Source organism: Colossoma macropomum, unplaced genomic scaffold, assembly GCF_904425465.1.
Source record: "Colossoma macropomum unplaced genomic scaffold, Colossoma_macropomum, whole genome shotgun sequence".
In the NCBI taxonomy this organism is placed as follows: domain Eukaryota; kingdom Metazoa; phylum Chordata; class Actinopteri; order Characiformes; family Serrasalmidae; genus Colossoma; species Colossoma macropomum.
In genome coordinates, this window is record NW_023494792.1 from 28,510,154 (window position 1) to 28,535,689 (window position 25,536).

At 41.3% G+C, this 25,536-nt stretch overlaps 1 protein-coding gene across 1 annotated transcript in view; it reads left to right on the forward strand.

The window, feature by feature from the left end:
- The window catches only part of snd1 (staphylococcal nuclease and tudor domain containing 1), a 156,601-nt gene that overhangs the window by 111,164 nt on the left and 19,901 nt on the right, over positions 1-25,536 (forward strand). Inside the window, exons 18-19 of the mRNA XM_036576784.1 lie at positions 10,939-11,080; positions 24,588-24,711. Of these exons, the coding sequence (XP_036432677.1) occupies positions 10,939-11,080; positions 24,588-24,711 (266 nt within the window). The remainder of the gene's footprint in view (positions 1-10,938; positions 11,081-24,587; positions 24,712-25,536) is intronic.

Below are 25,536 nucleotides of genomic sequence, written 5' to 3' on the forward strand. Positions count from 1 at the left end.
GGAGTGCGGAGGTTCGTCCCTTGTGCAGCGCAGTGAGCAGCCATTTTTCTGCATGATTTGGTGGCAAGGGTTTCCTTGGCCCACCACTGCAGAGGCTGTACTGTTCGAGCGTGTATCATCTAAGAAAATAAAGGCATACTGCATCATTTACGCATCACTCAGGATTAGTTAATGATTCTTGCTACAATAGGTGAAGCTAGTGACTACTTATTATTTGACTAATCTAACTAGTACCTCTTGGTGTGGACTCCTTTCCTTTTGCAGCCACCATCTTAGAAAGCTCTGTCCTTACAAGAAGAGTTTAGTCTTATGGTGCAAGAACACAGTAGAAGCTAACTCGCACCCAATTCTTGCAGTAGTGTATTGCAGTCTCTTGGAGTGGCCATGTGCAAGGTACAAAATGCAGGGGGTCCTGGGGGGTCATGGTCTTCCTAATTACCTTCTGGGACCCCCTGAATGTCTCAAAATGTGTGAGATCTCAATGTGTGGAAGAGTGCATTACTAAACTAGAAACGCTGTAGAGAAGGGCTGGTCAAAGTTTGGCCTATGGGTTAAAGTTGGCCCACGAAGATGCTTAATTTGGCCATCTATCCCCTAACCCTAATTCCACCCCTTCACCCAAAGAGAGAGCAAACATATTTTTGAGTTATATATAATGTATTAAATTCTTATTTTCGTTTTGAATTTGAATTTTTCTAAGTTCAAGGAACAACATATAGTATATAATATAGTATAACTCCACTTGAAACCTGCCTACCTTCTTTTTGTATATTGTTTTATCTTTTTTGACCCTCAGCCCACCAGAAACATTACACTTCAGCCCCCCAGATAAAAAGTTTGAGCACTACTCCACTATTAAATGGACCACCTTGACCACATTGACACAAATCTACATCCGTCTTGTTTCATAATTAACATTGAATTTGTCGTTCATTGGAGCACTACACAGGATTAGGATGAACTGCCAGCACATTAGGTTTTCACTGTGCGATCCAGCTGAGTTGTATATAAGGTAGGGAAGACTTGTCTGTTGCTCTCCCTGTTATATACATGCACTCACACTCACTCCCACAGCCTTGGCATTTCCCTCTAGCCTGCTGACATTTTGCCTTTTTTTCACAAGTACACACTCCCACGCAGCTAAAACATTTAGGGCCTTCATCCCTACTCTCGCTTCAGGTGTCCTCTTTAATCGCCTGACTGTAATTAAAAAAAAAAAGAATGAGCTTTCACCACACACACAGTGACATTTGTGGAGAGTCAGGGCTCTTGACTCCGTCTGATGAGTTTTGCGGTGGGATGCCCAGGCTATTTGACTAATGAAATGCTAAATATTTGTTCGTGCACTCAGTATTACCACACACTCAGAAGTTAAAGAGCGCTTGGGGGCTGATTGTCTGTGTCCACAGCCATTTGCACTGTGGTACTTGTTATAAAACATTTTTTGTGGATCTCTTTCAACTTACTAGAACAGAACTCGACTCAGTTCCTTTAAAACTTCAAAACAGAAAACATTCTGTTCTCATTGCATGACCCAGGATTCTGTTGACAGTAACAGCCCACAGTCGAGCACACAGAGCGCTGTGGGTGTCTTCAGTACGTGATTATCGGCTGGTTTAAATAAATACTCCTCCATAGAGGGAATACTTATGAAAAAGCAGCAAGCAAGTGGCTAGCACAAACTGTTTTCCTCACATGAACCTTTGTTAGTCATGTCTTTCATCTGCATTAGCAGAATTAGTTTTGTGTATGTCATTTTCATTTGACTCTGGATGCTAATCACTTGTGCCCCTAATATTGTGTGTTATGGTGGTGACACTAAACTCAGAATCCTTAGCTTTAGTCACAATAACAGTGTAGCATCATTCAGTGGCAGCTTAAATTCAATATTGTTCTGTAGCCTAACAGTGATGCAACAATTTTGTAAGCTGTTCTTCCTCTTTGCCAGTTTGTAGTGGGGATGTGCTTTTGGCCACTCACACATTCACACGCCCTCCGAAGAGAGAGTGTGTGCAGTAGACAGGTTTAAGCCGGCAGATTCAGGGCTGAAGATTCAGCTAACGGCTCATCAATTTTCTTTATTACCTGCTCAAAGAAAAGAATGAAAGAAGAAAAAAGTCCTCAGTGCAGAGACAGGCTATTCTTAGATCCTCAGCCAATTCCACTCCTAAATGCATTCACTCCCCTCTATCTCTCTCTCTTGCTCTCTCCCTCTCACTTTCTTTTACTGAGAACCCCTATTCACTCTCAGATGGCTGAAACACACTCATTTCGTCTGCTTTGTTAGTAGAATGGCTGCTAACACCTTGTCACCAGGGTGTATATTAGACCTGGAAGATCTCGAATAAATGTTTGTTTTCAGGCTCAAAGACTTGAATGCTAGCAGTGTTTGGGGTTTCAATAAAGAGGAGTCTTTTGTTTTTTTTTAATCTCCCCTAATTCTTTTGCGGCTTTGTGTTGAACGCCTGTCCCTCGAGGCCCAGCTCTTATTTCTGTCATTGAGGCAGACATGTATTTTGTGTGTTGGTTCTTTGACACTCCATCTCCTATAGAGCAGGCTGTTAAGTTAGAGTCGCTCCACATCAATCACATGCACCTTTCCTCCACTCTCCCAAGCCATCAGTCTCCCGTGACGACGACCCCTCCCGACCCCTGCAGCCCCATGGCTTTAACATCCGTCTGTAAATCAGCTCTGCTCCATCCGAGGTGTATGAAAGTGCTTCCAGGCCTCTGAGAGGTCACTACCAGAAGAGACCATTTCTGTAAGAGAAAAATAAGCGATGTATTTGTCATGTGCTGTCATTGGGTCTGTGAGGCCAGCCTGGTGAGACACCTCTAGAGTAGCGGTTTCCAGTCCTTGTACTGGAATACCCTTGCTTTGCATATTTTGCTGTTTTCCCTCCTCACTGCTTTCCGCACCTGATCCAAGTAATCAGCTAATTAACAAGCAGAAGTGGGCATGTTAAAAATGTGCAGAACAAGAGTACTTTACGGTTGTGGAGCTTGTGGAGCATCAGGCTAACAGATTATTACCCTTATTGCATTAATTGTGTTTGTAAAGAACATGATACCAAAGCAGAAACTTTGAACAAAAACATACGAGTAGGAATGTACACTGATAAAGTTCACACTTCAGTCAGCTCTTCTTACTTTGTTGAAAAACATTTGAAGAAACTGTGAATTTTGTTCTGAAAGTGTGTGCATGCTCATTCAGAAACTGTGCATCCAACACTAACAGCAGTATTGTACTTCCTTTATGCAGTGATAGAAAACAAGGTAGTGAATATAAAGCTCCACATGCTGATACATTTAACAGTAGCACTTTAAAAGTTAACTCTAGATGCTTTGTAGATGCTCAGTCTGTCTGTCACGTTCCATTAAATATCTTCTTGAAGTTAAGTGTGGTTAATGCTTTTAAATGTAACACTAAACTTAATACAAAATCTGCACTAATCCTAAACCTAACCCTTACCCTGGGTTGCCAATGGTGTTGATAATCAGCTATCACTATAAAATTGGTTTATAATTTAAATATCTGTAGATCATCTATACGCCACCATCAAAATAAGGTGTGACTCATCTAACTACGCCTAATGTGGCCAAGCACGCATTGAAACTTCTGTGGGGTCAATTTTTTATAAGTTTAAGGGGGCAAAATCAAAATGAATGTGTTTTGGGTAAGATTGGGTTAAACATGGCAACGCACAGCCCCTTTACATTCACTGCTCCATCATGAATCGATTGCAATCAAGTATTCCAGTTAATAGCTTTTCGCACCAAGCAAGTCAAGTGAATCAGTGATTCGGTTTGAACTGACAGCTTCGTGCACAGCGTTGAAGCTGAAGTGAATCAAAGTCAGATTAAGTTGGGAACATCCTGTGCCGAGTGAATTAGACTCAAATGAAGGGATGTGGATTTTCCTTGACTGCGACACTTACAGGATTGTTAACCTGCTGGACTTTTGGAGACCTGTGTTTTAGACTGTTGTATAGCCTAGTGTTTTTCTAGGTTTGGGTGGTGAGTAATAGAAGTCATGCTTTCTGTTATTAATGTGCTTATGTGTTTCTGTGTTGATGGAAAAGGTCAGGCACTCTGTCCTGCAATAGGGTCTAATTTTGATGAGTGAATAGGAGAGGTCACTCTGTCATCCAGTCATTCTCTTTGCTCTCACTCTCTGTCTGAATGTCTTTTTCTGTGGCTCAGTCTGTTTGTCTGTCTTTCTGCCCCTCTCTCGCTGTTATACTCGCTGCTCAGACACATTGGGTCTCTGTCTAGCCTGAAGGAGACACACAGTTACATAAATTTGCACTCTGTCTCTCAGGCTTCAGCAAGCCTCTTTTTATCTTTTTCTTACATTCTCTTTCTGTCTTTCTCCCAGCATTCTGCTCTTATTTCTTCTGTTTTCCATTCTCCCTTTGCCTCTATCTCTCTCACACACATTCTTCTTTCTCATCTCTCTCTCTCTCTCTTGCTCTCGCTTCCCTCCCATCCTCAAATAAGTATGAACTGCATCAGTCACATGTGTAAAGACAGACAAAACCACACATGCCTGTTAGGACTGAGTTGTGGAAAAACCACAGCATTTGATCTGAGAAATGAAAGGGGCTTTACTTTCACAGATAAGCAGTACTGTGGCCATGGCAACCTGTTGGCAAGGAAGGAATGCTGGTGTTAATTAAATAGTTGATTAATTGCATTTTAATTGCACAATTGTACATGTACTGTAACTTGAACGTTGCGTTGTGGGAGGGGGAAGAAATCGATTTTAAAGCTATAATTTGCAACATTGGAAGACTGCACTAATACACTAAGCAGTCTTTTAGATAAATGGATTTTGTGAGGCGTGAATGTTATTAATATTCACCATGAATTTTGTCCTCTGCCTCTGGTGGCCTACATATGTCATGGCCCAGTCAGATTAGAACATGTGTCGAATGCAAGTCTGCAGGTGGGGAAGAGTGGGCAGGTCAGCTGGCTGGCTAGAAATAAGCCTCTTTAAATAGCTTGGATTCCAGTTGCAATCTGCAAGTGGATAATGTGAAATATTTTTTTTTTTACCTCTTCTCCAACTCTGGGCAAGTCTTCTTAACAGAATGTTCTGGAACAGTTAATACCTTCTAAAGATCATAATGTTTCTAGATTTCTGTCCAGTGATGTGTTATTGTCTACAGTCGTTCTGTATATCAGATTTGAAGAGTTTGCCTCTGGCTCTGCTGAGAAACAAAACATGTGCACACACACATCACTTTATGTAGGTTCCCTCGATACAGACATTTAGCTTTGTTAGCCTCCCCTTTGTTTTCCACTATGGTGTTCAGCACTTCATTGATTGCGTTGCAGAATGTCTTATTTCTTACTTACAGCCATGTATACAAAAAGGCAGTGGAGCCTTGCAGACAGAGGTGGAGCATGGATGGGCATTGCATAAGGGCCATACGTGCTAGAGTGCACCTCACCAGGGCTGGTTCCATGTAGGAAAAAAGGCTGGTTGAAAGCAGGCGCTTTGCTAGTCCATTTCCACAAACAAGCCCCTCACCAGCCCAGCACCAAACGCTCTGCCTTCGTTCTTCCTGTTCCCATGGTTACCCGGCTGGCCATTCCTCACCAAACAATCCCACGCATTTTGCACAGCTTGGCCACTACTGCTCTCTGACTTCATTTCACCTGCCGTTTGTAGCCAAGCTGTGCCAGCTCCTCAGCCTGCTAGCAATGTGTAAAGTCCATTTGTAGATACAAGTGCCAGAAGTATTCAGAGTCCAAGTGGCTTTGGCAAGCTAAGGAGAGTTGCCATGGTCAAGCACTGTAGCAGTGAGGGAGCGGGTGGTGATATTAGTGATGTAAGCCGCGGTGTAGGCAGTGCGGCAGCCACTGTGGTCGAACATCTGTTGGCGATTATATGGGGCTAAGGAGAGGCTCTCTGTGTGTGCTTAAACTCTCAACTGCTCAATCCCAAACCAGCGTGCACCACCTGTGCTATTTTAATGCATAATTTATGTACTAAGTAACCATATCCAAGTCGCAGCCGCCAGGCTGGTCTGAGCCAGACCAGTGCTGGGTTAAACGGGATTACAGATGTTTGTAGCTCTACTTTTGATCTGCTAGCCATGAGCAGGTCACCACAAGACTAAGTGGTTATGTCTTTGTGGAAATGTGTATGCTTGGATGTCATCTATGAATGGAGTGTTTGATACGGACATGTGACATTATGCAAGGAGGTGTGTTGTGGTTATGTGTTTAGCAGAAATGTGAATTTCATTGTGATGCAGATTGATGTGCATGTTGATTGATGGATGGTTTTGGATGTGTGTGTGTGTGAGGGAGAGACAATAACATAGCAGGTTTTTCTGCATGCTGTAGGTAGGTATACACAATTCCAACAATTTTCTTGCTGTTTTTTTAAGAATGTGTTTGAGAGGGAGAGTGCATGCTTGTCCACGTGTATATGAACTGTCACTCACACGGTCCACGTTGACCCTTGTTTTGTGGCATTGTCAGCATATCATTAGCCTCCATTTCCCCTGCTGTCAGCCACCCGTTTATGGATGCTACTGCACGACAGTGTTGGTTAGAGTCAGTCGATCTCTAGTACACGGGTCCACAGTTCCACTGTCTGAAAAGTACATTTCCAGACATTTTTATCCAAACACAAGATGACTGGAAACAAGACTTGTTCAAAGGGATGTTAAGAATGACCAGACTGACCTTGAGCAAATGCTGTTTATTTCTTATGACTCTGCTGAAATGATCACTGTCTGTTGATTTATAAAAGTAAAACCGTGCTTAAATGCTACTTCTGGGACCTAGAATACTCATTTTCTCATTGGCATTTTTCCTGAAAACTGATTCAGTGTCAGTTCTGGTCAAAGCGTCCAATGCAGTTACTAATGAATGGAATAAACTATGAAGTCCTGTTTGTGTTCTTTGTCACTTAATGTATGTATGTGTTAATGCATAATGTATGGGCAGTAGTGTTGTTTTTGGAATTATTCAATACAGTTAGTAAATAGGTTGCATGTATGCTCAGATGGTGGTCTTGACAGAGTGTGGGTAATTAATGTTAGTGTTAGTGCTGAGCGATACATCAGTGTCTGTATTGGTGTCACATGTTACTGATTTTCAGTTTAAGAGGTAGTGATTATATTGATGGTGAGATGCTCATAAAATAGCCGTGTCCCAAATGCCAAGCATAACTATGGTATGCAGGACCTGATATTTAACTGCGATGTATGTAATGTGTTGGGTGCTTCAGATTGCTTGGAAAAAAAATAGGTGAAAGCTGAATAAGTTCTCTTTGCAAATCTGTTTTTTGTTTTGTGAACACTTACAGTATTATGTAAGGTGCCCTGGCATTAACATAATTATCATCCCATTGCATGATATATTTTGAAAGTATTATCATTTGTGAATGTCATCAATACAGCACAGCACTAATTTGTGTTTATTTGGAAGTTATCCATTGAGGCTCATGCAGGCATGTGGATGGACACTTAAATGCCTAGTGTGCATGTGTAAGCAGACGGTACGTGCGCCTGTCTCGACGATCTCCCTGCAACTCTAATAGCTTCATTGATACAGACAGATGAATTGAGCGGCGAGACATGCTGGGTCACAGACCCTGGTTGACTTGCCTTACTTACCTTCTACCATCCTGCAAACAGGACAGCACGTCCAAGCTCTACCTTAGCCTCTGCACGCGGAACAATAAGCTGCTGTCCACGCTGGTCTTGTAGCTTTTTTTTTATCTTTTATTTCACCACTTTCTGACATCAGTGCTCTGCATTTGATCTTGTTTTGTTGCTAAATTATGCTGTCTTATTCATAAATCTATTTTTATTTCTTAGTGCATGAGCTGGCTTAATGAACAGTATGTGTGTTTGGAGTGCGATGAGCAGGAGGCCTGTTTGGCCACTGCACTGACGTAGCGGAAGAGAGAGGCTGCTGAATTAATGAGGCTTCGTTTCCTAAAGGGACCTTCATTAACAATGTAATGCATGCTAAATTGATTTACCAAGTGAACTCATTCATTACCAGTGCTGTTACTGTTTTTGCAAGATGGCTAGTTGAGGAAATCAAAGAACTCATTAAAGTCAGGGTTTACTCGTAACTTGAGGCAAGGCCAGTCTTCCTCTGCCATCCTATCATAAGCTTGCCTGAGGACTTGAAACAAAGTGAACTCCTCCACTTTCTGCTCTGTCCACCTCGGGTGAAGGACTTATTGTAGTCTTTTACCTTACTCGTTTTGATGCTTATAATCCTCTTTTCTTCGGATCGTTTTGTCAGGTTGAGTTCAGTGCTCTCCTGCAAAAAAAAAAAAAGGGGCGGGGGGGGAGTGGGAGGCCCGGGTGTTTCTCTGTCTCCCTCAGCCTCCTGCGTGTGTGTGTGTTCCTGGTGTTGATGGGGATTGGCTCTTGCTGGGCAGAACACATTCTATTGGAATTGACACGCTGTCACCTTTAATCAGTGCTTGGAATGGGCAGTGTGTGTGAGAGAGAGAGAGAGGCAGAGAAAGAGAAAGAGAGAGAGATTTTATGAATGTAACTGTGCTGTAGTGCATCTCTCAGAGGAAAAGCCAGACCTCTGCTTGAATGCTCAGTACAGCATGGCTGGGTGGAAAGCTACCATACTCCTCTGAGTCAGCCTGTAATGGCACGTGCTCTCTTGCCCTCCGTTACAGCTATAGATGAGCAGGAGATATTGAAAAAGCAAGTTTGCGATCTCTGAACACTAATGAGAGGAGCACCTGATAACCTCATTCGGAAGCGGCAAAGTGGAGAAGGTCGCTGGGAGTTTGTTTTTTTATGATCCAAACATTTCCAGATGTGGTTGAGTGGGTGTGTATGTGTGCAATCGAAATTGTTGATGGTTGGAACAGACCTGGGGTGATTTTTCCCTCTTTTTTCTGTTTGTGTTCTTTTTGTTCTCTGTCTCTCGCTCTCCCGCTTTGAGTGCAGCGGCAGTAGCAGTCACATACCTGCGCTCAAGTGGAACAAACAGGAATGGTTGGCCGCTCGCGGAAGGTCATTTGCCTAGGGCTCAGAGCGATGGGTGTGTGTGTGTTTGTCTTTGTGTGCACCAGTCTCAGCAAGTCAAAATGAGTGTGTGGTTAAAGGGTCACTTGTCTTTGCTGCTTTGGCGCGGAGGATGCGTGGTTCAGTTTGTATGTGCATGTGTGTGTTTGGAGGGGGAGCAGCAGTGTCCTTGCCGCGTGTTCCAGCACGTGTCAGGGGTCACTCGGCCGGTGGGGGCATGGCATCCACCGTGTCCAGCTGTGCCTTGGACGACATGGTGACAGTCGCCACAGTAATGAGTGGTGACACACTAATCTGGGTGCCTCTGATTGGTCCTGCAGGTTTGATTAAAAGTCAGGCTGTGTCAGTGTGCCAGGACATGGCAGAGAGTGGACTAGATGAATGACCCGCTGTAGAGGACACTGGCGGGGGAGAGGGAAAAAAAAGTTTGTGAAGCGTGGCATATTTAGATCTTCATTAACCCAGCCTTCTTCTCTCTGGAATGATTCCTCTTTATGCGTCTTTATTTATTTCATGCCTCGGGGGGAATAATTGAATGTAATTGGATAGTTTGACCCTGTCTTTTGTCATTTGGTGGCTACAGCTGCAAGGCTCAGTGCACGTGTCACTGGTTGTATTTGTAATAAAGGCTTTTTACCAGCTCCTCTGCTCTCAGTAGCAGCCTCTCACTTGAGCAGTGAAATCGGCCTATAAATGTCGACTGCTCACACCTCGTGGCCCAAATTGCACCTCGTGGAACCCAGCGAACATGGTATATAAAGCTCTTGGTCCTAATTAACTAGTGTCTGCACTGTGGCAGACACTGTCTTCAGCTAATGAATGTGTTTAGCTAATAATTATTCACCAGCTAGAATAGAAATCTCAAGCATGTTCCTTATTACATTTGCATTATTAAGGACTTTACAATTATGTCTCAATAAACAAAGCTAACAGGCTTCTCTGCATGACTGAACCTGGGGTAGACATTACATAATGCACTGAAGAGATGTCACGTTAGTGGTCTCTTGTTTGCAGTCCCTGTGGTCTCTGCAGTTCTGTAACTGTTTAAGATGAGTAATAGAGACTGTGTATTAAATATTTTATGTTGGTAACCTGTCCAATTTCAGCCAGCCTGTCCAACCTGTTGGTAACCTGTCCAATTTCAGCACCATGGACAGCGTGTAGATTAGCTAAAGGTTGCCAAACATTGTAGCACAGAAATCATCATTAGAGCAACTGGGTAAATCAACTTTCATGGCCACATTTATACCATTAGTGCGAGTGTTTGTTTTTGCTATACATTCTGGAAATATCTGTCTGCTATGCTTTATCCCACACCTGTTGTGAGGTTGTGCTGTTGCAAGGTAGCTTATAGCAAGAGCAGATAAAACTGTTGATACATGCTTGTCCTTTATAGTAGCATTAATTTTGTCAGTCTAGAATCACCATCAGTAAGGAAAGTGTTCTCAAACAGAAAAGTTTTTGATTTTGTCCACCATTTACTTGAAGTCATGAGTGACATGCACATCCCTGAGTATCAATGCTCCAACAAGACTCCATGTATGAAGATATCTGCATGAATGGACACTTAGTGTATGGTGTATGGTGTTGGAGTATGTTGCATTGTGCTAACTCATTGTAAACAGGGCACTGACTCTCTGGCTCAGGCTCAAGGTCTTAATAGATATTATTGCAATTATGGCTTAATCTGTGTCCATTTAATGCTAATTCCTCTATTTAACTTTATATCTACTTATGCGTAGTTTCCTGCAGACCTGCTGTTTTAAGCTTTAGGTTGGAGTCGGAATGTTGACCTGTGGCATATTGTCATAGCGCAGCACACCAGATTGTATAGAGATACCTTGAAAAGACCCACTTAGTAATGTATTTTAATGTGTGTGTGTGTGTGTGTGTGTTTTGATTGTGACAGATCTGGGCCAATTATGAAGAGAAGCCAACAGAAGAGGTGGCCCAGGTCTCTGAAGAGAAGGAGCGTGTGGCCAACTACAGGCCTGTGTACGTCACCGAGATCACGGATGGACTGCACTTCTACACTCAGGATGTGGAAACCGGTGAGTAGCAAATGTCCCCAGCCTTAATGGCTGGTGTGATCAGCTCAAAGAGATCAACCATGTCACCTCTTTGGACTTGATGACATGACATTACTGCAGTGAGGTCTTCAGTCCATGTACAAAAGTCCATGTTTGAACAACTTTAGAAAGTAAATGGCAAAGTGCATTCAGTTCGATTTAAATTTTTGTTCATCATTTAAGCACTAAGGCTGGATGGATCAACAGAAATGCTCCAAAATTGCTTAGAATAAGATCTCTTTATTAAGTTACATTAAAAAAAAATAAAATGAATGTCTGGAAGCATAGCAGTTTTTGTGCACAGATTCCACTGTATGCTCCAGGCATTCTACTCAGTAATGTCCTACGTATGATAGGAGATGGTCAGCAAACATTGGAATGCCCCCTTGGGCTGACCTGGGCTAGGAAAAAGGTCAGCAACTTTGGTTTAGTGGTGCTGTGTTTAACACCCACATGCACATTTACATGGTAGACACACAAACCCACACACACCTCCCTCTTTCATACCAGCGTATGTGTTTGGCATAATAAGAGGTCCTGCCTTTCGTTCCAGTGGCAGACTACTTTCGTAAGGCCATAAAATTGACTTTCGTCGTCTCTTAATGCGTCTTAATGCAATAATTAATTAATTGGCATGAATTTAGAACGAATCTGTGACTCACGTCACCAGGAGCGTGACAATCCTATCACATTCAGTGCAGCATTTAGCAACAGCTAACCCCATCTAACAGAGCTGCAGGTGCTGGAAACACTGGAAGAAAGCAACGAAGAATGAGATCCTGTTCCTCCTCCACTCTCCCCCTTTCTGTGTGCTAGCTGTGACCTTCTGCCCTTCTAGCTGCTCTTGAGTTCTGCCCTCAGAGAATGTGATCTAAGATAACTGTGCCATGTTTGGTAAACATCACTGTTACCAGATGCCAGTTTTTCTCATATGAACACACACACTTTACAACACAATTAATTAATGCAGGTTAGCTGTACAATAGGTAGAGCTGGGCGATATGGTCAAAAATGTTATCACGATAAACAAAATTCATATCGTTCGATATAAATGTCAAATCATTATTTTTTTCAAGTTTGAAGGCTGAGTTTTGTTCGAGTGGTTATTTGCTGTTGTAAACTATCCTTTATGGTCTGAACACAACAAACATTAGCCAAACAGTGGAACATTTCACAAATCTGTCATGGGAGAGTGGGAGAAAGTGTCTGCTGAGCTGTTTTTATCAGCTGGAAAAGCATGGCTATTTTTGTAATAATCATAATTTAAGAAAGAAAACAGCTCGGCTACCCCGCTACAAATGACATCACAGTATTCAGACACCAGCTAGCGACGACTGGATTTCTCAGTTCAATTGTAGTAGTTTAAGGGGTGAACCGCAAAATATCAACACCAGACAAACGGAGTCCTCTTTTTACGTATGTTTAAACTGAAAGCGGTGCTTTTGTGTCGTGTTTGATCTACAGTATCATCAATTCTCCATGCTGTGGAGTGACAGAGCGCTGCTTCAAGTTAGCCAGCTGCTAAAAACAGCTAGCCTGGAAAGATAGCGCTCTCCCGCTCTCCAGTGCCTCACAGCTTCCTCAGTTTACTTTCGTTTAAATCAGGGCTGTAACTCACATGAACTCACTTCTTTTCACTTTTCACTTTTGTTGCTTGGGAATGCACTAATTTAAATATGACTGTCCGAGCGCTGTAACAGCGCTGTAGTTGTGAGGATTGTGATTGTGATTTAACGCTGCTAAAGTTGTTAGGATGTACAGAAAGAGGTGAGTTCGCTGTAGGACAGTACAGTTACACCACTTATCTCGTCACTCACATTTGGTCACAGGAGAGCAGATCGCCAGTCGTTATCGTTTTATCGTCCAGCCCTAATAATAGGATGAGAAAATCAGGTCACTCAAATAAATTGAAATATGTATTTTTAAATTAATTAAACAAGCCATATTGTACATTTCATGTCGACATGATATAAATGGTCCAGGCAGTCTAGATATTGATGGAAATCTTATGCAAACATGCCAGATAATGACCTTGTTAAGATGTGTAGGTTTAACGTGTACATTTACATTTACATCATTTACATCATTTAGCAGACGCTCTTATCCAGAGCGACTTACAAAAAGTGCTTTGTCTATCCAGAGAAAGAATCTTCGCTAGCTACCGATAGGTTAGAGAGAAAGTCAGTCCTAAGCTCAGATACTGGTAGAATCAGAAGGTCATTGACACCTAGTGAAAAAGGGACAGAGTTAAACACAGAACAGTGCAATACGATAAAATACATAAGTGCTGTACAATACATTACAATCAATACTTAATTGTGTAGCGTAATTTATAAACAGAATTTTGGCTGCCTGATTTTCACAACAGTATTAAGATTTTAGAGGACCTCGCAAAAAAATTTGAATCCCAAAAGACTGGAAAGGGTCACAGAAGTATTTATAAAGATTTAGACTTTCGTCGGTCCACAGTGAGGCATATAGTTTACAAATGGAAGAGCCATTGCTGCTCTGCCTACAAAGATTATTGTAAGGCCTCCCTGAATCTTTAAACAAGTAACCGAGAACCCTAGAGTGACTAAGGATCTGTAAACGTTTCTTGCACTTGAAGACATCAGTGTTTGAATCTGTTAGAAGAAAAATACTGACTGAATACATTTCTTGGGAATTTGCATGGGAGAAACCACAGATCATACTGCTGACTGTCTTAAGTCTGCTGATAACCACCTTGATGTTCCATAGCACTACTGGAGCGTGTTGTGTGGACAGACGAGAATAAAGTTTTGGTACATTCTGAGTGCATTATGTTTGGAAAGAACTATACTACATGCCAACACCAAAATCTCATCCCACCTATAAAGCATGGTGCAGGAAGTGTAATAGTTGCTTCGTTGTGTCAGAAACCTGTCAGAAAGTCCTGTGTTACTTTGGGAATTTTTACAGCAGAATTTCAGAGCATCGGTCTGTGATATAAAACTCTAAAGATGAGTCATTTAAAATGACAAAACACAGAGCACATTAACATGGTGTCTTAAAAATAAGATTCTGTATTTTACAGTTACCGGATAGGAGTATTGACCTCAATCCCATTGAAATGTTGATGGCAAGAAGTCTGAAGGAAACTGTCTGAGCACAACCTGTCAGAAATATACATGAATGTTTTGTAATAAAGGAATGAATTAAGGGCAAAAAATCCATTCAGACTGTTGCATACGTTCAGCAGCTGAAGAAAGCGTCCAAGAAAAGTTGCAGTAATGACCGATAAATGTTTACTTTCTTACTATGTAAGGATTTGTGTCATTCTTCAATGAAAGATCTTGCTTGTTTAAACCATTTATTTAAAACACATATGGCGCTGTAAACGGCTGCTGTTTGTTAAAGCTGCATTTATTTATTATGACGAAGAGGTAGTAGGGAGGTAGGAGGAGTTAATCCTGCAAAAATCTTGATAATTCCAAAGGGTCTGCAGGCTTTTTCTCATCTGCATTCTTTTTTTCTTTTATTTTTACTTGTGAGTATGTGTGTATGTTGGGATTTTGAGGACAGGGTACGTGACTTCAGCTGAACCAGCAAGTGTGCAGCTTTTTGCAGTTTTTAATTGGGTAGTGTTTTTCACTCAGAGATAGAAGTGGGAGAGAGCTGAATGACAGAGGCAGAAACAGGAGAGATGAAGAGCACAGTAGGGTGGGGAGGAGAGGGTAAGGGGTAATTTTGGTCATATTTAAGTCCTGCTGAAAATAACGATCCTGTTTTTCTGATGAGCAAATTTCTCAAAATCTCCCTTGCTCACTCATGCACACTCTCTCCTTATTTCACTCTCTTTGTACTCTGCATTAAGGAGGCCTCTCCCCTTGAAGAGTGCTTCAAATCCTGGCCTGATAAATTCTTCCAAGCCGAGCACATTGCAGTTTCATTACCGGTTTTCGAATTTATCTTCACAAAGGCAGAAATATTCTAATGGACATGGCTCCGATTTCATAAGCACTTGGAAGATAGGCCGAATTATTACAAACAATTTTGTAGACATACAAAATGATGGCATAACCAAAAGGCATATGTTTCCTTTCTGTCTTCTGTCAGAGGGCCCACCGCCAGATAATAGGGCACTTCACCATGTGAGGCACATTTGCACATCCATAGTTTTGACACATAATGTAAGGTATAAGTATTCATATTGTATCTGCATTTTATGTTCCTTGAGGGAGAGAGAGCTTTTTCTGACTGTTGATATGGGCATTTTCAGGCAAGTAGCTTTTTCCCAGCCATTCCCAGACTTTTACCTTGTATGAATTGTGTTCTGTTGTCTTTCCCATGCAAAAGAACGACTAGGGGAATTTGACCTGTCACCTCATATTTATACCCCAGTGAAACAGTAAATCATGGATTACTGCTTGAAAGTTCCTAGACACTGATCAATTTAAACATGAATGCAAAAATGCTGGTTACATTTTGTAAGAATTTCTAGGTGTTCCAATAGCATGCGGTTTTGTTATAAATAATAATTTTATGTTGAGGGATATCTCAGAATAAATTTACTTTGAATAAAGGTTGGATATTTTCTCATTTTTCCAGTGTAAGATTAAGCTAATTCATCAAAAGGTGAATAACCCTTTTTACTCATCTTTACTGGGGTATAAATAATTGTGGAGGGGACTGTATTGCATGCTGTGTAATATGACAGTGCTTACAGTGTGATCTTGGACCACCACTAGCAGTAGCTTTTGTCAGTGCCGTTGTAAATGCTCAGTTTGTTTTTGCTGTTTCATATAGAGGAACATCTCAACCAGTGGACATTTCTCATTACCGCAAATTCAGTACCGCACTTTCTGATCTTTTTCCGAGTGCCTTTAATGTCAAGGACCTTGCTTTTCCTGTTCTGAATGAAGTGTACATGCAGCTTCCTTCAGGGGTTACAGTTAGTATGTGGCTTTTGTCAAACCTCTGGAAAAGGTTCCGGATGCCCTAAAGCAAATATCTAATCAAGAAACATCATCTGCCGATGGACAGTGGATTGAATTCCTACACCTCAGGCAGTGTATCACATCTTCACCATCTGTTTTATGCAAATTCTTTAACTTTAAATTCTCACATTAGCCTGTGGAAATGTTTGCGTTTTATACACAGTGCAGACTAGATCTTATTTTTCCAACTCACTTCAGTGTACCCATAAAGTAATATTTGTTTTTGATGTGTAAAGTACTTTGAGGATGCTCAGAGACAAATGGTTTATCTTCTTCAAAGAAAAGCAGATTTACCTCAAAACAGCACAGCCTCTACTCTTAAGGCACAATTACAAAAACTTTGTATCTGATGATAAATTATAAACCACTTTCAAATGTAACCATTCTTTTTGGAAAGAAAGAGTAATTGGGCTGCATGCATGTGTCTGCTGCAATAAATAGTGTCTTTTCTAAATATAATCTCATTGTCATGTTTCCTTGAGAAAAGCCAGAACTGTTATGTGAAGTTTAGCAAAATGTGTATAAAGATGGAGAGTTATTCACAGAGGCTGATTCGCTTTGTCCTTATCAGTGCTGTGAGGCATGTACTTACTCTGGGCCTCGGAGGCTGCTATCATCTTATCACATAATATCACTTAATGGTCTCTAAACACTGGCAAAACACCTACACCTCCCACCCAAATCTTGCCTTTCGCAAATCTCAGGGGGATAGACACTAGAGCTTAACACTTCACCGACTGCCTTACTGTATTTCTCTCTTTCTCTTTACTCTGTCTTTGTTTTTGTTTTTTTTAATTAGTTCAATTTAACTACTAATCTGCTCAGTGAATGTGGTTCTGGGGGGAATTTTGTTCCTTGGGAAAAGGAAATCTGTTCATAGACTGTGCCTCTCCACCCAAGTTAATATGCAAGGTAATGAACACCTTTAGCTAGCCTGGATTTTTTTTGTCATAGGGACTGCTATATTAGGTGCTGACTATCTTTAGTTATTTGCCCCCAGTTGTTAAGGACATTAGGGATCTGAATGTCACCTTGTGTAGACGCAGCTTGTGAGGGTATGTAAAGGTCATTAGACTTATTTTATGCATTCTGTTTAATGGTGATAACTCAGTTGTCTGTACCAGACTGGAATGGCATCTTAAATTAGCACTTACACTGTCAGATTTATGTCACAGTTATGCTGCTGGTTGTAATGCAGTTTGAAATCAATAACATCAGGTGTCTGCATTTTAGATGTCTGTTGGATATATATATGAAATTTTTTATTTATTTTTTTTATTTTTTATTTATTTATTTTTTTTAAGTACAACTGCTGAGTTTGGCTGCTGAGTTTGGCTGCTCTGGTCTAAGGCCTCTCATTCAAAGCAAATTCTGAGCTCAGCTGGTCTGTCTGCTGGCTTTGGCAGTGGTGGCATCACCAAATTCCTCTGCTGCACCACGGCCGCTGAGGTCTGGGGCTGGCACAGCTTCAGGACTTAATAACTAGATTGTTTCCCCTGCCAGGTGCCACTCAGTCCACATTACTCACACTCTAACTTTACACCCAGCAGCTGTTTCCCACCTAATGAAGCCCATGGTGTGTGAGGAAACACTACAGTTTAAAAAAAAATCACTGCACTGTGCCCTTGCTATTAATACCAGCAAACAGGCCTCTACTGAAGACCCTTCATTCCTCATTTCACCATGCTTTGGGCCAGCAAATAGCTTGCCTTTTCTTTCCTAGACTTAAGTCACATTGGGGGCCACTGCTAGCATTCACCAGCATTGATTTCATTAAGAGGACATGAGTGTTAGCATTTTGTATTGATTTCGGTGAGAGAAGAGACATGGTAGGCACAGTAATAATAGATGCTGTTTGAAGCACTCTTGATATGTGCTTCAGTGTAGAGACTGGCTTGTGAGAGAATGAGAGGCTCTCTAGTGTCAGAAGAATTTTTTGTTTCTGTTTATTATTTCTTCCCTTCATTTCGAACACTTTCGCAGAAGTGGCTTTACACAATGAAGCATGCAGGACTCTGTGGATATGCTTTGGAAATCTCCAAGTCCATGTACCTGGACTGTCTGCCTCTTTATTGGCCACACACTTGGCTCTTGTTCTGGTGGTGCAGAACTGTCAGTGCACATTCCAGATAAAGTGGTCAGGTTTTTGATTGGAGGCCTAATAGTCAAGCAGACAAGTTATGTTTAAATATATTCGACACTGAAGTCACCACTGACCCTTTACACTGAAAACACAATGGAAAGTCACCTCAGCATCTCAAATAGATTCAGTTTTAATAGCCAAAGGCAACTAAAAAATCAGAACCTGTTCTGCCTGATGTGAATTTTCTCACAGTATTCAGATGGATTGCATAGAACCGTTGCAAACTGGCACCCAAGCCATGTAATTTGTGATACTGTCTTTTTCTGATTATCTGTTAAGCTTTAGAATATTTCCTTTTGCAGGATGTTCTTTAAGATAGGAAGTTAAAAGCTGCCTTCTCTGTGGTTGTCCATTTTGAAGTGGCAGAAACAAGAAGCGTTCAATCGCACCCGAGTTCTTTGCACACTGCAGGGCTTCAGGGTAATTTTGGAAAGCCTTGCAATCAAAACAAAGCGTTAGATTTGCTCCCAGCAGCACAATGTGAGGAAAAAGCCACAGATGATGCCTCCGTTCTCCTTCTGCAATTGCTCCCAAATTACGAAGCTGTAATTTAGCGCACGGGCTCTGATTGCCTCGTTCCACATTCCCCTCCCTACTCTCGGCCCTGCTGCTGACGGGGAACGGAAGCTAAATTAGTCTCATAAGAGCACTTTAATCTCCTTTCTGTTTGTGTGCGCCTTATGCAAAGCCAGAGCCAGCAGGAAGAGCCACTGGATAGAAAAAGCACTTTTATTTTCCTCCTCCTTCCAAGGTGAAAGGTCCTCCTTTATGTTTTTGCATGCTGCTGAGCCTTGTTGACCCTTGATGCATACTCATGTGCATATGCGCTGCATATAAACCACTAAGCCAGGATTCAGCACTGGAAAATAACGGTCCGCTCAGTAAGACTTGTCCACTGACTGTGAATGTTTAATGAGACAAATAGTTAGGATAGTGCCCCCCTCCTGCCATGTCTTGGCCTTGTGTCACAAAAGAAATGTGAAATATGGCATATGCTATAGACAGGCCTATTTGGAGAAGACAGTACAGCAGGAGCGTGCTGCAGACAGATGAAGATGTTGCTGGACATTGCTGTGTGAGAAATGATAATGCTGAGCATCTGTGTGTATTGGTGATGTGGGGCAGTGCATAATCACGTGTCCCCTAGGTGTCTCTCCACATGCCTGTGGTTAAATTTATTTGTAGTTAAAGTATTAAACTGGAGATTTACACCTGCAACTACACTCTGTTTTCTGCTGTGCTTTCTGCTTGGTATCCACAAGTTCTTCTTTGGGTGTCCTACGTTTGCATAATGTAAACTTTGAACAACAGCTGAACACCAGTTATTCCTGCTTCAGAATGAAAGTAGGGAAGCGCTGTCCCCACCCCCACCTGTCCAAAATAGGCTGTCTGTGATGCATTGTGAATAGTGTCATTTTGCAATGTAGCCAGTCCACTATAAAGTGCAGGTCACTGTTTTGGTTGTTTCTTTCCAATTTTCTCTCTAATTTGATCATGTCCAGTTCCACCCACTCGTTAGTCTTCCAGTCACTCAATACCACCAGCGCTAGGAGGGTAAAGACCAACACAAGCATCCTCCAAGTCATGTGAAGCCAGCTACTGCATTTTTTTTCTGAACATTGGACAACTGAATGCGCTTGGAGGAGAGTGCTAACAGCCAGTTCTATTACGTCAGCTAACAGCACACTGAGTGATGCCGGCAGAGGGAGGGCCATCCAGCCCACCCAGAGTGAGTGAGGCCAATTGTGCTCTCTTGGACTTCCGGCCAAGGATGACCAGCATCACCGGAGATCGAACTCATTATTTTAAACAAGTCCACTTTTTCAAGTTAAACTTAACCAAATAAAAGCTATAAATCTCTCAAGAACATTAAAAGTTATTTTTATTATCTTAGTAACAGCCTAGTGATATTGTGATGCATGTAGTTAGATAGAATGCGTTGGGTTGATATGTATTACTTAATGATCTGCAGTTTTTAGTCGATAGCTTATTAGCCTACATCCTTTGACCCACTGAAATTATGCACTTTTATAATACACTTCGTTTATAAAGATTAAGCTGGATTACCTGCCTTGTAATGACATTCAAGGATTGATGATCAGTCATGATTGGACTGTGTCATCCGCCACATGCTTTGACAAATTTTCTGTAATTTAGTTGTAGCATCAAATTATGTTTAAGAAAGAAATAGCCTATCCGTGTTTTTAATGCATAGTTTATTTGAATTGGCTTTAATTTGTCTTTTTAGACTGTTGCTAGACTACATCCTTCATGTAATTACCTTTCGATTTGTAAGATGGTAGTGTTGGTGTGTGTTTTATGATATAGCACCAAAAAGGGTTCTTCTATTGTTATAAGCTTGACACCTTAACAATAGAAGAACACTTTTTGGTGCTGTATAAAACCATTTACAAAAAGGTTTTGCATAGAACCATAGACAGCACATTCTCAATCAGTCTGATGTACTATTTCACCTTTTAACCATTTAAGCATGAAATGGTTCTATATAGAACATAGCCTTTACTAAAGAACCATCTTTTTTAAGTGCGTTGTAGGTTATGGAGTAGTAGTAGATTTTGTCCTGCAGTAACAGCCTATAAATGTTTTATTCTGGCATTTCTGTCTCTCTGCACACTTCAGAATGGTATTGTCAACAAAAACCTGGTTTTCTGTTGGAGTCTTCCATGGTCCTATGTGCTGCGTAGAACAACTAAAAAGTAATTACATCTGATTTGCAAACAACATTTAAAACAACATTTAACAATAACATTTAAAACAACCCTTAGAGGCCCTTACAAAGAAATGACAGAACTAGTGGAAAAAAGGTAAAATAATTCTGGGTGAAAATGTGTAACGGTCCTTTCTTTTTGGATCAGCTCCCTGGCTCTTTGTCCTGTAAAAGTGGTCCACTCTGCTGGAGTCCCATTTTGCGGCCAAATATTGACCACAAATGTACCAGCATATCTCTTTCTCTTTCGCGCTCTCTCTTGCTCGCTCTCTCTCTTGCTCGCTCTCTCTCTCTTGCTCGCTCTCTCTCTCTCTCTCTCTCTCGCTCTCTTTCTCGCTCTCTCTCTCTCTCTCTCTCTCGCTCTCTCTCTCTCTCCCTCACCCCAATTGCCAGCTGACATTCCTAAATATTTTGAAAAGATAAATCCCATGTGTATGTTGGGCACTGAGACATTGTACATGCACTCTTGGGCCACCTGACCCATCTTGCATATCTTCACTTCTTTTCTATGCTAATAAATGCAGGTGTGGTTTATTTATAGCTTCTTATGTAACTATACAATGCTAACAAGCAGCATTTATTTCCCTGCAGTACATGTTGAGTTTTTCGGGGTTGTGGGGAAGCAGTGAATGAAAGAAATAGGTCACCTTCACTTCCCTTTTTAGAGATTTGCTTAAAAGTATTTAAGGCTGATCTTATTGAGAAACCTGTAGAGGAAATGTGATCATGATTTGTAGAGGAAGCATAACTGATTTCTGCACTGTGCTTGGTAGTTCAGCTAGCAGTGTCATTGTTCAAAATGACAAGCGTTGCCATTCACCTTAAGATTGCATTGTTGATATTTTTGAGGCATGGTAGACTGACTGCAAATGGGATGTGTAGGTGTGCAAACTTTAAAGCACTCTAAATCTGAGAGGCCCTTCAAATTAAGACGGCCTTAAGTCGTGTATTTGAGCGGGTGAGGTAGGAGGAGAGCAAAGCACCTCTAATGTGTTTCTGAAGAGAGCCCTGAGTGCCCTAAGGGATCAGTGGGTCCTAAACATCAACTTCATCTTAGCCACGAAACCTCCTACCACCTTTTCTACTGTCCATACTACTGGCCAGTTTTCCAATTAACGCATTTATAATTATGTACATAAAGCCTCATTCTTTGGAAATTTGTGGTTATATGTCTAAGACTAAGTTCATACTTACCTTTTTAGAGCTTGTAACCTGTATTAAGTGGTACATCTTCTATGTGTTAGATCACACTTTAATGCACTTAGTAGAATAGCAATATGGAATGGAACACAGCTGCCTGTAGTGGAGTAACACCAAACCCATATTTGACTGTAATGTGAATGTGTCCTAAGTGTGATTCTTTTACAGTGGTTTTGGATTTATAGCAAGTTTTAAAGCGTTGACCTTGCTGTATTTATGGAACCTGTCATTGTCCATAAGTTTCATAACCCATGGTTTAAAAATAATGTTACATTTTCATAAAGATGTGATCAAAGAAGGTATTCTGTAGAGGCATGGACTAGACTAAACAGCATAGTGAAAACATCTAGAAAATGTTGATGGTGTTTAAAATAGTATCCATGCAATGGATGATGTCATGCAGTGTGTCTTAAGTTTTTCTTTAAACATCTGTGTGCCCTCAGATGTGTCCACACCTTCTAGTCGTTGTTTTCTATTTGCCATTAAAGGATGGTGTTAAAAGCCTAAAGGGCTTAAGACAATCACTTGAGTAGGGGTCATCTCTTGCTTTACCAACATTTTGAACCATACCTCAATGTGTATACTGTTGCGAGCTAACAGTGTGATGGGCTTAACTTAAATGGTTGAGGCTATTTTTTGTGTGGTGTTTGCATATACAGGCAAAGTCGATATCAAATAGCTTGTTTAAAGAATGGATTATCCCCCCACCCCAGTCAGTTTGGCTAACATCAGCTTGCCCAGCCTTTTCCACTGTCATGACGTAATGTTTTACTTGTCACAACCGGAAGTGGAAAAAAGTGAAAAAAAGTGCTAAAGCGTCTAATAGCGGTCTGATGGTGATAACGTGTTGGGAAACTCTTGCTTCTGCAGTGTCCACGTGCCTTAATGAGAGCATCTGATATTAATTAGGTTAAATTAAGTGTAAAGATTTATATAGCATTCGGAGGACTCCCTCCCCCGAGCCTTATTTATTATTTAACAAGCTCTCACAGGACTCAAAGTGGAGCATAGCTGAGGTAGGATACCCTCTTCTGTTCTCCTGGCTGGCAGCACGCACTCCAAACTTTTTTTAATGAGTTGAATAAATCAGGGGTATATTTTGCGTTGTCAGTAGACGTGGCATCATAAATGACACCAGTGGGGCATTAATATTTTGTTTTCCTCTTCTAAAAACTGCTTTCTCTTCCAAATGGCCTTGATGGTGCTAGTACGTGAAGCACAGATGAGGGTGGTGTGCATGTTTTGTTTGTTTGTTTTTTTTATCTAGTGTGTGTGCTAATGTACCATTTAGTAGGTGGGATGCCACTGTGTTAAGAACATATTAAGCTATACCCTCTTCGAGTACTATTAGTACGCCTTCACTCCTTTTTCCCTGCCCTTGCTCTACTTTCCCTCCCCCCTCAACATATATACACACATACACACGCACTACAACCCAGCCTTCTCCCTGTGCTTCTCTCTTTTGCAGTGACATTGTGCTAATTAAAGTACTGTGTTGACTGGCTGTATGCATGGCTGATAAACTTGCTAAAACAGCAAGTGTTGTGTGCTTCCTCTTTCTCATGCTCTACCTCTATCCACATTCCTCCATCCATGATGTTAGTCATGCACGGCTGTGAAAGCCATTTTGTGAGACTTTTCCGTAACCCCTTAAAACCTCACAGCTCAGCGATTACACTGATTGCTGTGTTGTTGGAGGGAATGATTGAATGGCTGCAGGGCTTACAGTGAAACAAATATATCCACCTGAGTTCCTTATTAGAGTGGGAAGAAAAGCAAACACAGACCTGCCTTTATATATTTACATGTTTTGATCATTAATTGCACTTTTATCGATTTGAGAACATGTGTGCTGAGCAGCCTCTGATCCAGCTGAAAAGGTTGTTTTGAGTTTTGATTGAGGCTGAGGCTTGCTTCTGTGTTTCTGAAGCTGTTCGCTCTCCCTCCACCCCCAGCAAGAAAGTCAATCGAAATGAGTTGTCAACAAATCAGAGTAATTTTGCAACAGCCACTTTGCTAAACTAGCTCTCTGCTAGTCCTCTCTGCTCAGCCATTGAGGCCGAGTAGCCAGTAAATTGTTGTTACCGCGGGACAATCATTGGCAATAACTGCAGTCCTTCGAGTCGCTGTACTTTCGCAGTATATTTTCAAAATCACTATATTGGCATTCACGATATGTGTTTTTTCACATACTTTAAGGCCATCATTGTTGCGCATAACCTACAGTACTGCAGTATGTCTGAGGCTCTTCTTGGCACTTAAGAATACAGACATTGATGGGGCTGAAAATCCGTCTGTCTGCAAGAACCAAAATAGCCAAATTGGCTTTTCCAGCTATGATGAACACGGGGACATGGTTGCAAACAGTTATAATGCTGGTCTTTTCCTTCCATGCCTTGGAAGGTGTGTGTAAGAGAATGGTTGGATGAGTGACTCTAATCCTCCTTTTCATTTGTGCAGGTGCCCAGCTAGAGAACCTGATGGAGACCATGCGGGCAGAGATCGCAGCTCAGCCCCCTGTGGAGGGGTCCTTCACCCCACACAGAGGGGACTACTGCATTGCCAAGTTTGCTGACGGAGAGTGGTAAGTACTTCCAGGCAGGAGCATGTGGCTTTGCTTTGTCAATCTGTCTTTTGTACTGTAATAGGGCATTCTAATTATGTAATTGTGGATATTAGAATTAGAATGAATTCAGAGCTGTAACCACAATACACAGTGTATTGGTATGCTTCGTTTGTCCTTCCAATAATGTACTTTTTTGTGCTGTTTTGAGACAGACAGTTAGGTACTGCTGTCTGAAGAAAATTCGGAATGAGGAGTTAATTGAAGTGATTATCATTTTGCTGATTGTTGTTAAAGCTTGTGTGCTCCTTGTTAGTTTAGTATACTTGAGCTAGTTACATTTTCACAGGTGTGGTTTTGTTGGCAGTAGTACTAGTTGGTGCCTGTGTGATTAGTGCCAAACGGTTAACATTTTGGTTATATGTAATGCTGCTTTGTGTTGTGCTGTTAAGTGGTAAGTGAATGTTATGATCTGTCATGTTAGTGAACATTTTATAGCCACAGACTCGCTCTGTGCCCACATGCTGACTACTGCCTGTGCTGCTGTGTTTGTGTTTACAAATGAAGCAAGTGCGCATTTTTTTAAAATATATGAACCAACCTGACTTGATTTATTCTTCACTGTTGTCATTTTGTCCTTTTCCTTTTAAGATGAGCATTAAGAACATAACATTTTCTCCAACATTGATTTATTCATTATTGTACTTTTTAAAAAAATTTAAGTATCCCAAAAAAATCATTTAATGTTTTACATTCCTATCAGTGTATCATATGTTGACATCTCATGGTCATTTCTGCCAGTACACATTTATTTTTATTTCTTTACTTAAGAAATTCGTAATTTTG